Genomic DNA, 13815 nt, shown 5'->3' with positions numbered 1-13815 from the left:
TCCAAAAAAACTAGTGCACTAGGCTAATTAACAGTGAAAGTAAACTGGGAAGAATCAAATTCAAATTTATAAAAACTATTTTTTTAAATAATTAAAAAATATATTGTTGATATTCTCTTCACAAATAATTTGACTGAGAACACGTTTTTGTGTGCACAGATACGCTGACTTCGGCACAATGCTGGAGATCAAGGACTGGGTACTCCTGGCCGACGGTTGCAGTATTCTGTCGACGGTCGGAATGCGTCGGTTCCAGGTGATGTCACGGGGCGAGAAAGACGGCTACGACACGGCCCGTGTTCAGTACATCACTGACACGCCTATTCCCGCACACAGATACAACGGTACGTTCACGCTATACTGTTTCATAATTACATCTTATACTTTCAAGTGAGGTTTCTTCGGATAGATGCCATATTTTAGACTTTATTTTTATTTGGAGTTAGAATTGGTATTCCCGTTTGTCTATAAGTAGTTTGATTTTAGTAATATTGAAAGACTTTTCTCTTTTACTTCTAATCATACACAGATTTGTATCATCGAGACATGTATGTGTCATCGACCACATATTATCAGGATCATTTAAATATATTTTTTTGTTAGTGGCTCACCTACAGAATTACATGCAATCTTAGTCATTCAAATATATTTATACATTCCATTATCAGCAAAGTGTCTTCCAGTAGGGAAATTTGATTGAATTGAGTTATTTGAATTGGCAGATGTTTGCGAACTGCACGACTTCGTCTACCGCAAAGGTCGCAGATGGTTCAACGAGCTGACGTCATCTCTGCAGACGGACACTTCCACAAGTATACCTTGGTAGCTCCAAGACTCTGGAATGGAAGGTACACGTTGTCGGTTCAATCCCTGCTGGAGTCAATATTTTTTGCTAATAATTTCAAAATTCATGTGGATTATTAGTTCAATTTTGACAAAATAAGGAAATAATCTTATTTCTCAATATTTGCAATTGATCTTTTCTATTAACGATTTTTGTTACACGCTTGTATTTTATGAAAACACTTATACTTATGTTTTTTCTGTTGCAGGTTGGAATACTGAGAACAACTTGCCTCGAGAAAAGACTCAAGGTGATTGCCAAAACCCTGGACCATATTGTTCAGTGCCAGCAGTACCAGGGATTGACAAGGCACAAGCCTCTCAAACGATCTGAAGAGCCAACTGTAGTTGAGACCAACTCATGACATAGGATGAGGCGGAGAGTCCTCACATACCTAGCTACCTACATATAGTAGGCTACACATGTAATGTACCTAGTACGTACATAGTACCTAGCTAGCTACAGATAGTACAATCCTCCGTGTATACTCAGGCTGGCCGCATGTGATACAACAAATACACATGTTAATCAGCACACATAGCAACTTTATTAATATTTATACATATAGTTCCCTCAATTATTTATTGAATACAATTCCTAGATTTAGAAAGTTCTAATCCAAAGACTTGTAATAAGTGAACACATTTGTATAGTAAAATTATTGAATTCAACTAAATAGTACAATAAATTAATATTATAAACAATTCTTGAAGACTTGTTAAAGTTCAGTATATAATAAACAACTAGTAGAATATAGATATAGCAACAAATTCATTGAACTTGAACAATGATAAGGCAATAAGATAACGCACACTATTTGTTATTAATAAACCTGTAGTTTAACTCAAATTTAATAATGAAATTATTTATTTTTCTATCTTGATTTTGTTAGAAATAATTATGAGCATTGCGTAGCATTGTAATTATTATTGCGTGTTACTGGAGTCTTTGGATACTGTTGTTTTTTGCTAATGATATAATGGATTTTCAACAAAAATCATTTATAAATTTTACATTAAAATTGATAAATCATTTCATGCAATTTTGAAACTCGACTTGGCTGATATTTATAAACAGTAGATGACAAAAACGATTCTAAAAAAAATAGTGTACGCTAGTCTCAATAACAAAAGTCCAGTAGGCCTATAAAAACTTTTCACTGTTTATTTTTGAATTTTAATTGTAGAAAGTAACCCAATGAAGACTCCAATATAGTAATATAGCATTCAAGATTAATGTTTCTCACATTCTTACAAATTATCACCTTGGAAAATAACGTTTGATCATTATTTGTTAGAATAGTATTGTGATGCTAGCCTATTAAAAACTACATTATCCTAGGAATTAATATGGTATGTGTTATTAACAAATAAATAATAAATTCAGGTGTCCAAGTATAATCTGGAAATTGTCTTTTTTCTTTAGGGCTAGGTACTCTTAAATATAAATAGAAATTGGAAATCTATGTACCCTTTTCAAATTACCGTGTGAACAATATTGTGATTCAATTTTAAAAGGGTACTTGGATTTATAATTTTTATTTATATATTTAAATCTGGAAATTATTTGTGAATTTATCTCAATATTTGTGTATTATTTGATTGGCATTAGTTTGTGTGATTTTTTCATAATTTTATTGAGGTATTGAATTTTATCTACATTTATTTATTTTTATTCAAATCCTTATGAACTACAATGAGAATATTATACCTTTTTACTTCAATATTAGAATGCAATATCTTAAAATGCTCCAAAGAACATTCTTTTCCAGATTCATTTAGAAAAGAATTCAACAGCATTCGTTAGTTTTCTCAAAATGAGATTTTTGACAATTGCAACCTCTATGTGCTATGAATAATAACGCTTCAGTACCTATGTTTTTTGAATGCGTATAAGATTGTATCGAATAAATTATAAAAATGTTCTGTTACAAAATGTATTAGAAAGGCACGGTTACTAAATTTCCATATATTGGAATGAGTTGAGTTAATAATGTAATTATTGTAATTAATAATTCGAAAACCGGTTAATGCATTTTTTAAATAAAATACTAACAATTTGTTCGATTTTGTTTTCTATCATTTAAATAGAATAAAGCGAGCATTCAAATAATTGTCAATAATTTACATGGATGAGTCATTCAAGATAAAATGAAATTAATGTTTATATTCGCTCATTAACATGTTAGAAGTGTATGCATAGTAGGGTAGTAACCAATAGAAATCAAGTATACGATACTTGTTTTTAATAGGTACCTAACTGAACTCTAAATTTTATCGATAAGAAATTATTTATTAATAGAGAGTAAGGTAAGATAATCAATTGAATTTTGATGTGATATATATTTTTCAGTGACATTTTCATAAAATATTTTGGAAATAAACTCATTTATACATGTTACTTGATTATTTTCTTTATTCCCGACTTGGAAATCCTTTGAACCAAAATATGCACTAGTGATGATTGAAAATTTTAGGTCAATTCATTACAGAGCTACCTATATTAGATAATATATTGGCATGAGCCAAATCTTATATAATAAGAGAGAGTAGGGTTGTGTTTGTTCGTGTGTTCGTTTTTTCGTGTATTCGTTTGTTCGCATCAGAACATGTCAACTTGTGGATTGCATACCGGAAAAACGGGAATGATTTAGATCTCCCAATTTTGCATATAGATTCTAGAAATATCAATCTCGTGCACCTGGAAGCCCAAATTTCAATTTTCCTTCTAGATTTTTCAGAATTAATGTTCAAATTTCATCTATGCTACCCTACCGTACATGAATTTCCATAGGCTACATTGTTGTAGCCCAGAAGTGTGGTTTTTTATGAGGAGGTTATAATCAGGGGTGCCATTAGGGGGGGGGGGGGCAGGGGGGCCTAGGCCCCCCCAAGGATTAAAAAAAAATCAATATGATTCTGTGAGGTTTTCAAGTACCTTATGTCTTCTTCAGTTTTCTATATTATAATCAAGGAAAGAACTGGCTTATACACTTAAGGAATAGGAAATTATGTTTGACGCATCATCACGTCTGGAATACTCGACTGATTAATTTGAAATTTTGCATATAGATTCTTAACTAACCGATGATGGTTGTATGCCTATTATCAGTTCTTCAAGATTTCATTACGTTAAGTTTTCAATTTTTCATGCCTCCAGTTGTTGTATAGAAGCAGCTGAACATTTCTTTTAAAAGGGACATTAGATGATGGGTATGATTGGGGATCCTATTAGAATAAAAATAACTGATTTTCTGTCGCATCAAAACCATACCGATTTCTGAAACCGTTCAAAAGTTATTCTCATTCAAAGATACTGATGTATCATTCATCTATCCATCATCTTTACTATAATAATGGAAAGAGCTGGCTCATACACGTACGTGATGTAGGAAAATTATGTTTGACGCATCATCACGTCTGAACTACTGGACTGATTGATTTGAAATTTTGCATAAAGATTCTTCATTAATCAAGGATGATTATAGGCCTATTTTCAAATTCCGAATTTTTTATTACATCAAGTTTTCATTTTTCAAAGTTTTAAAATAGACCCTTGCGAAGCACGGGTTACCTACCAGTAGTGTGTAAAATCATATTTTTCCAACAATCCAATCAAAAAGTTGCAATGGTTCTCATATTCTCCTACAATGAATTGTAGAATACATGGTAATATTCTACAAGTAGACTTATTGTCTATTTTCAATCCGTCTAAGATGTAAAGCTTTATTATAGTGAAATGGATAAATTTTTTAACAGTAATATTGGAGTGGTGATCTGGTGATATTATAAACAGTAACTCGTTCAACAAATTGTTTCTTTGGGTACCGTATAGATTTCATGATGTATTGTGCCTTGGGCTGCTAAACAGCTTATTTGCACCCCCACTCTATACGAGAGGTCCGGAGAATAGGTTTTTGCAAAAGTAAAGTAGCTTTTATTGTTGTTTCTACATTTCGAGAGTTTCTCTGAAGTAGAATATTGCCACTAACTTGGCTAAACAAATATAGTAAAAACTGGGAATGTGGCAACCTGTCAGTGCATTTATGAAATGGTGGAGCCTGTGTACAGGTTGAACAAATATAGCATAGCTATTATTTCATGTACGGTACGTTTGTACAAGGGTCGCTAAAAGCGCCAAGAAGGCTAAGTACAAGAAGTGCTGTCGTATGAATATCTAAATATTGGGATACAGGATAACTCTAATTTTGGCCAATATAAATCGTATTTTGAAGCTACTACCGTACATGCAAAAGATGAAAAGTGTGATAATTAGAACTCAGTCATAATTTTTCTATGCCAATGAATAATTAATATTCCTCTCAATAAAGTAATTAACTCAATAAAGTTTTCCATTTATTTCTCTGCTATTAATTTCATCAAATTCAACAATGAGGCTCGAAAAAACAGTTGCAACGGCCCAACGGCAAACAGCAGCTGTTTGTCACCAGTACAGTACGAATGATCTACCAAATAGACCAATGACTACCTCACGTGACCTCACTACCAACATAACGGTTTAAAGCTTCTACTGATATTTTAAAACAGTTGCAACGGCCCAACGGCAAACAGCAGCTGTTTGTCACCAGTACAGTACGAATGATCTACCAAATAGACCAATGACTACCTCACGTGACCTCACTACCAACATAACGGTTTAAAACTTCTACTGATATTTTTTAGGTTATGTTTAGCGGAATTGTAAGAAGGAGATAAGGTTATGTTTTATCAACTAACTGAACAGTCAGGTTAAGATGTAACAAAGTACAGTAGATACAAAATTAGTCATAACTTGGTAGGTTTATTCTTATAAATAAGTCCTTCTTTAACAGAAGACTAATCAAACACAAAGACATAATATGGATGAATTCGTAACAGAAAGTTGAAACGGTTAATAGTATGATAAGGCTATTCATCACTGTACCAGGTAAGATTAACTTAATTGCCTAGGCCCTATTTGAAATAATTTTTAGATTTTAACATATGAAATGTAGTCTACCTTCAAAACAAATATTGCTAATTATACGGAAGAGTCACTTTTAGTTTTAATAAAACCAAACGATTCCCCGATCTATGGACCGTGGCAAATAACTTACACTGTAACAAGTTTCTGTTTCTTTGTCCTTAAGTTGTTTGCAAATGATAAATAAATAAATAATAATGCTACATTAGATAAGTAGACTAATAAGGTAAATGCTTGCCACATAGTTTTTGCCTGTCCATACTCAGGTAGGCTACAACAAATCGGGACCTGATTAGAAAACAAATAGGCTACTGTAATATTGAATAGGCTACCTGCTCACTGAATAATTTTATTGATAAAACATGTAAATTATAACAAAATTAGGATTATTAAAATCTGCTGTATTTTTCAGTCTACAGAAAGAACTGTAGAGTTAGGAATACGCTAAGCCTAGTTATTAGTCAATCTAAAGATAAACAAAATTAATACATTTAATTCATTAACATATTTAATAGTCATTGAACAAGATCTCAAAATGTTTTTTTTTTTTTTTTTTAGATTACGTCCTAAAGACTCCAGTCATGGAGTATAAGACAAGTCATGTTATTACATAATAATTCTAACACTAAGTAGTTCAACCTAGTTTAGGTTTGAAAGGAATTCTTGTACACTATAAAAAGCTCTATCAACTAAATATTTTTTCATTTGTTTTTTGAAAATCTTCAAATCATCATTACTTTTCAAGATTTGAGGTAGCTTGTTATAAAATTTCCTACCAATATAATCTGGTTTTTGTTCAAATAACCTACTATTGTGACCCATTATATGATTGGTAATCCCGTCCTGTCTCCAAACCTATGGATTGGGGTACAGTTAAGATTTAATTCACGAAAACGTCGACAACCCCAAAAGTAAGTCTTTAATTTGCACTAACCTTGGAACTGGCGAGGAAGTGGACTGTATCTCGTGTGTAGAAGTTACTGCTGACGATATCCAGTCTTTATGCGTAGTCCTATATGATATTGAACATATATCACGAAACGAAACGAGATAATTAATTGCGTTCAAGCTCGAACGCCACGGAACGAAAACGAAAAACGATGCTGACTTCTCGAGCACTATTCTTGAAGTGGTGGGTGGAAAGATAAACGGGAAGGATGAAGGAGGGGTGAGGGAGAGAGGTTATCTTGCCTCTTTGGGAGAGGGGGAAGGGGAGGAAAGCGCAAACTAATCAGCCCACAATCAAGGCTGCCGAGCCTCCATGAATCCACCATCTCCGCCCGCCTTGGAATGCCCCATTTCCAAGAACATAAACTCAAAAAAAAAACTAAAATTTAAAAGTAAAAGAAAAACAAAACAACATGCACTGAACGGTAGGAAAGGAAAAACGAAGGGAAAAGGAATAGGAAAGGAAAACGGAAAACTAGGGGTGTGGGTTAAACTAATAGGGAAGTATGGGGGCAAGTTTCCTAACTGGCCTAACATACTCACCAGAGTTAGTTTTCACGTGAGCTGAGCGCACAACACCCTTAGCATCACTTATGATTTGGGTGACTCTACCTAACGGGTATGATAAGGGTGATGAATTGTCCTCTTTAATCCATACTAACTGCCCTACCTGAAGGTTTGTGTCACTCTCAAACCACTTATTCTTCTGTTGAAGAGTGTGGAGGTATTCACTCTCCCACCTCTTCCACAATCTCTGAGTGAAGCGATTAACCTTTTCCCAACGAGACAGTCTGTACTCGTTGACATCACTCACGTCAATTTCAGGAACCGCCAACAGAGGGCGATGAACAAGGAAATGTCCGGGAGTCAGCGCCTCGTAGTCATTAGGAGATGAAGAGAGCGCATACAACGGTCTTGAATTGAGTATCGCCTCAATTTTCACCAACAGAGTGGAAAGCTCAACAATAGTTAGGACCGAATTTCCCACTTCACGAAACAAATGGAATTTCACATTTTTAATATTAGACTCACAGATTCCATTCATGAAAGGAGCATGTGGAATATTAAAACGAAATTGGATGCTTTTAGATGACATCGCATCACAGACGTTGGATTGATTTTCTGATGATCTGAGAAATTCAACAATTTCCTTCAATTGTCGCGCAGCACCTTTGAAATTCGTCCCTTGATCACAGAATATTTCTTTAGGCAATCCACGCCTAGAAACAAAACGATGGAGAGTGTTAATAAACTCTTCGGATGAGAGACTTGTAAGCACCTCAATGTGACAAGCTTTTGTTGCCAGACAGACAAACAGTGCAAAGTATGCCTTGTACGTACGAGCTTTGGGCCGAATACTCTCTTTGACAGTGAAAGGACCAGCTAGATCGACCGCAGCCTTCAGAAAGGGAACACTGGGAACAACACGAGAGCTGGTAAGATCACCCATGACGGGAGCAACAGGAGTTGCATTGAATAAACGGCAACGAGTGTATGAGGAGAAACGTGTTATCTGAATAACAGCAGTCTCTTCAGTGATATTCAAAACAACACCTTTATTTTGTTTCATATCAGGCAGATTTTCAATAGCAGGGTAAGTCATAGATGACAACGGCCAACATGACAACGAATTAGAACACCACGTTGGAGCATTGAACCAATCTTGCGAATTGCACAAGTTTTGGGGAGAAATGCCTCTTGATCCAACGTCAGCAATATTGAAATCAGTAGCAATGTGATTCCAATCAGAAATATTAGTCAACTCTAATATTCTCACAACACGATTTGCAACAAACGTTTGCAACTTGTAAGGAGGTATATGCAACCAAGATAAAACAATAGTTGAATCACTGAACAGAAACGTAGATTGAAGATTGATTTTTTCCAGTGAAGGAAGGACTGAAACATACAATCGAGGAATAGACAGAGTTTTCAACGACGCAACTTTAGTTTTAGCTTTCAACAGGAAGCATTTCACCGTAGATTCTGACGACACAACTCTCAAGAAGATACAAGCACAGATTCCTTTCTGCGATGCGTCGGAAAACCCAAGTATTTGACAAGAAAAAGCATCACCATAAACGCATCAAGGAATTGAAATTGAACTTAGAGCAGGAAGCTCTCTCATCAGCTCGTTCCAGCATTCGTTGTATTCAACAGGAATCGGCGTATCCCAATCGATGTCCAACTTCCACAGCTCTTGTAAAAAACATTTCATTTTGAATATTACTGGAGCTATAAAACCGAGAGGGTCATACAGACGCGCGATAACGGACAGAACAGTGCGCTTAGAGTTTTTCTTTTGAAACTCTGGAACGGAGACTTTAATATGAAAACAATCAGTAGTTGGGTTCCACATTATGCCAAGAATTTTCACATTTGAATTAGGCTCATCACTGAAATGAAGTGGTACTTGAGTGTTTTCAGAACGAATCAAATCCAAAAACTCAGGAGAATTACTGCTCCATTTATTCAACTTGATATGAGCACAGTTTAGAAGACTACAAAGTTGTGATTTTATTTCACAGATTTCTCCTAACGAATTAGCACCTGTGAGAAAATCGTCGTGATATATATCATCACGAATAGCTGCTGCTGCCAACGGAAATTTATCTCCTTCATCTTTTGCCAGTTGAATGAGAGCACGTTGAGCAAGAAAACCAGACGGTTTCAAACCATATGTGATTGTTTTGAGCTCATAAACGACAATATCATTGGAAGGATCTTTACGAAACAATATGTGAAGGAAAGAACGATCTTCTTTATCAACGAGGATAGCACGGTACATTTTCGTAACATCACACGTGAATACGAATGAGTGAAGTCTGAATCTAGTTAACACATCACATATGTCATTTAACAATTTTGGACCTGAATGAAGAACTTGATTCAACGAAATGTGACTCTTTTTAGCAGACCCATCAAATACAACACGAACCTTTGTTGTGGGTGATGACGGATTGAATACACAAAAATAAGGAATAAAATATTTACCTGGTTTTTTAGCAACTTCCATATGATCCAAAAGAAGATACTCTTCCATAAATGATACGCAATCAGATTTCAAACGAGCATCACGCAGCATACGATGCTCCAACGACAGAAAACGATTTAAAGCAACATCATGAGATTCATGAAACTTGAGTTGATTAGTGTCAACTTTGAAAGGGAGACGAACAACATATCTTCCTTCAGTATCACGCGTGTGAGTTTCAGCAAAATGTTTCTCACAAAACTCATCATCGGGACTAGAAAATTTATGATTAGGAATTTCTTCACTTTCCCAAAACTTATGAACCAAATTAATCAACGAGTTCTCAGAGGTGGGACACGTCATTAATGCAGTCAATGACTGATTAAGAAGACCGGAATGATTTGGAAATTCACCCAAAATAATGTCACCAAACACGGTAGGAATCACGCAAAACGAACACTCTTCACTAGATGAGACTTGACTATGATGACGTAATATTTTGTTGAATAACTGGCATCCCAATAGAAGATCAACGGAACGTTGTTCATAGAACACAGGATCAGCAAGGTTGAATTTTTTCAACTCATTTTGCACTTTCGAACTGAGATAAATAGGGGGCAATGAACCAACTATTTTATCAATCACATAAGCCTCAGCTTCTAAACGAGGGTGATTTGAGCCCTTAGGTTTCAACAAACATTTCACAACACCAGAAGAATTCCCTACACTCGAGGAATTCAAACCAGAGAAATTTTGATGACAATCATGAACAGATAAACCAAGTTTCATAACAAGATCTTTTGTGATGAAATTAGCAGTACTACCAGAATCAATCATTAAACGAACACCAATAAACGAACCAGATGAATTTTTAATAACTGCTTGAGCAGTACCTAGAACAACACTCGTTTTAGGAATTAAACTAACAATTGATGACTTATCAATAACATTATCAGTGATACCACAATGCTTAGAAGAATTTGAATTCTCAACAACATTCATAGTGCTATCAGTTTGAGTGATCGAATCAACGGATTTCGATTTCAAAGCAATTTTAGAGATGTTATCAGTAGACTTCTGATAACGAACAGGAGAATTCGAACGGCTATTATCACTACTACGAGGATAATGAAGTAATTTATTATGCATACGACCACAATAACACAACGATTTAGACTTGCATTGGTTTACAGCGTGAAATTTGGAGAAACAATTGAAACAGACTCTCAATGATTTAATAAATTCATTCCTAGCTTTTGGATCTCTTTTCAAGAAAGCAGGACATTTGAATAACGAATGATTCATTGAGTTGCAAAATGAGCATTTTGTTTCAGCACTATCATTTAATTCAGAAGTAACTGGGCTGCTTTTATTTCGAACGCTGTTATCAGCCTGAGTAGATAAGACAACCTTTTTCTGAAAAGACTTATTTTTCGGCTTTTCGATAGATTTTTGTTCATTAACAGACGGCACATCAGATGCAGATAATTGGTAAGATCTAACTCTCTTATTCACGAAATCAATCAATTGTTGACAAGAAGGAAAGCTCTTATCCGCTACCTCGAGCTCAAACGATTCACGTGATATTTTGTCTAATTGACGAATAGCTAATGAGTACAAGATATAATCAGCCAAATCAGGAACTTTCAACGATTTCAGAGTGGTAATACTATCACCTACTTTAACAAGAAAATCTTGAAGCGATTGTAGCGAAGGTTTAAATGGGATTGAACTAGTTTTCAAAATCTCATTTACGTAGTAGTTAGCTAGCACCCTATCACTCTCATAACGCTTGCATAGAGTTTTCCATGCCAAATCAAAATCACTACTTATCTGAAAAGATTTTACTACTCTGGCTGCTTCGCCTTTCAACAAATTATGCAAAATATGAGATTTATGAACAGGAGAATAATATTTATCATCCACAATCAATGATGAAAAGATATTTTTGAATCTAGGCCAGTCTGAAATATCAGAGCCATCAAACGGTTTTATTTCAGTTGGAGGTAATATCATGTTCAAACGGGGAGAATGAGAGGTTGAAGGTGAAGGTTCACTTTTCTCCTTCGGCTTCTCATTTTTCATTTGATTCAATTTATCACGAGCATTTATTATTGCACAGGATAAATTATCAATAACGGTAAGTGATTGATATTCAGGTTCTTTAGTAGGTTCAACTTGAATAGATAATTCATTGATTTCATCTAAGAGTGCAGAATATTCTTTCACAGTATTTTCAATAGATATGCTTCTTATCAAGAATTGAGATTGAATTTTAGGGTCATTGATGTCCTTCAACAAGTCATAAGCTTGTTGAACACGGCTAAACAAAGTTTCTTTCTTCTTCACTCGAATAGTAAGCAAGGCTTGTGGGCTTGCCATTGTAACTAAGTAACTGATTAGATAAACAAGGAGATTTGGAAAGGAGCTTTGTAACTCGATTTAACATGGATATCAGTGCATGTATCAACAAGTAACTCTACTATTAACGAATTGAAATTCAAATTGAAAAATAAATCTCTTGGAAATAGAACATATCCGGCCCAGAGGACCATGTGGTAATCCTGTCCTGTCTCCAAACCTATGGATTGGGGTACAGTTAAGATTTAATTCACGAAAACGTCGACAACCCCAAAAGTAAGTCTTTAATTTGCACTAACCTTGGAACTGGCGAGGAAGTGGACTGTATCTCGTGTGTAGAAGTTACTGCTGACGATATCCAGTCTTTATGCGTAGTCCTATATGATATTGAACATATATCACGAAACGAAACGAGATAATTAATTGCGTTCAAGCTCGAACGCCACGGAACGAAAACGAAAAACGATGCTGACTTCTCGAGCACTATTCTTGAAGTGGTGGGTGGAAAGATAAACGGGAAGGATGAAGGAGGGGTGAGGGAGAGAGGTTATCTTGCCTCTTTGGGAGAGGGGGAAGGGGAGGAAAGCGCAAACTAATCAGCCCACAATCAAGGCTGCCGAGCCTCCGTGAATCCACCAATGATAATCTGCTCTGTTTCGCGTATTATACTCATGAACATCTGAATTCTGGATCACACCACTCGTTTTCAATTCTATGCTTATATATTTATTTGTTTCTATTTTAATCAATTATTTTTGTTTTTCTTTATTGAATATCCATTATTTTTTCACTTGTTGAATATGTCACAAATGTAAACTTTAAAGTATAAATGGGTACCTTATTTTTAAAACTCATTTATATGGTTGAGCTCAATTCCCCCACACAACCCTCAAATTTTGAGAGTCTACTGTTTGAACATAATTTAGTTTGATGATGCAGCACACAACGAAACGGTCATCACTAACATGAGCTTTAAAAATATTTCTACTTTAGTTTACATGTGTGATATATAATAATAAAATGTATTTTTATTGAAGTTTAGATATATTTTTGGATGATGTTGCCCTTTGTATTTACTGTAGCCTACACCGTAAGCCTTATCTACACCAAGTGCGTAATGCAAAATGTTACTGTGAAAACGACATTATAAACAATCAAGTACAGCAGTACATACGAAGGCTAGTCACAATAATGTAAGGTTTATTACCTTGGTCAATAAGAGTAATAAGGTTTTCGAAACACAATTATTATTCTTATTATTCAATTTTTATTTACATAGATTATGGGTAACTGTAAACAAAACATCTCAGTTATTGAATAACTAAAATTTATTGCAAATGCTCTCTATAACAACATCAATAAACTTAATTTATATTCATTTAGAAATGAAACTCATTTTATCAATAATTACATTAGTAATATCTTGTTTATTCAAAACCAAATAGAAGCTTATTTTATAAAATGACATTATAGTAAAGTTACCCTTTCTTTGAAAAATGTTTAACATAAAATAATAGATTAAAAACACAAACTACAACTACTAGTTTTAATGTTTAACATAATCTTCATAAAAAATTATTATATCGTTTACATAATATGTAATTATCTGTACTAATATAATAACAAATCACAGTTGCTTCCTTGTTTGTACTACATGATATATGAATAAAATATCGCAACCACCCAGACATATGGACAAGATTTTATTATTGGCATATAGACATTA

At 34.5% G+C, this 13815-nt stretch overlaps 1 protein-coding gene across 1 annotated transcript in view; it reads left to right on the top strand.

Annotated features, from left to right (window-relative positions):
* Positions 1-3244, top strand: part of LOC111053816 (LON peptidase N-terminal domain and RING finger protein 3) — a 45014-nt gene extending 41770 nt beyond the window's left edge. The window contains exons 9-11 of the mRNA XM_039431478.1: positions 160-344; positions 723-812; positions 979-3244. Coding sequence (XP_039287412.1) covers positions 160-344; positions 723-812; positions 979-1208 — 505 coding nt within the window. The 3' untranslated portion in view covers positions 1209-3244. The remainder of the gene's footprint in view (positions 1-159; positions 345-722; positions 813-978) is intronic.
* Positions 3245-13815: the final 10571 nt, after the last annotated feature.

Source organism: Nilaparvata lugens, chromosome 6 (genome assembly GCF_014356525.2).
Source record: "Nilaparvata lugens isolate BPH chromosome 6, ASM1435652v1, whole genome shotgun sequence".
Taxonomy (NCBI): domain Eukaryota; kingdom Metazoa; phylum Arthropoda; class Insecta; order Hemiptera; family Delphacidae; genus Nilaparvata; species Nilaparvata lugens.
Note: the sequence above shows the minus strand (reverse complement) of the source record. Positions and strands in the feature narration are given on the sequence as shown.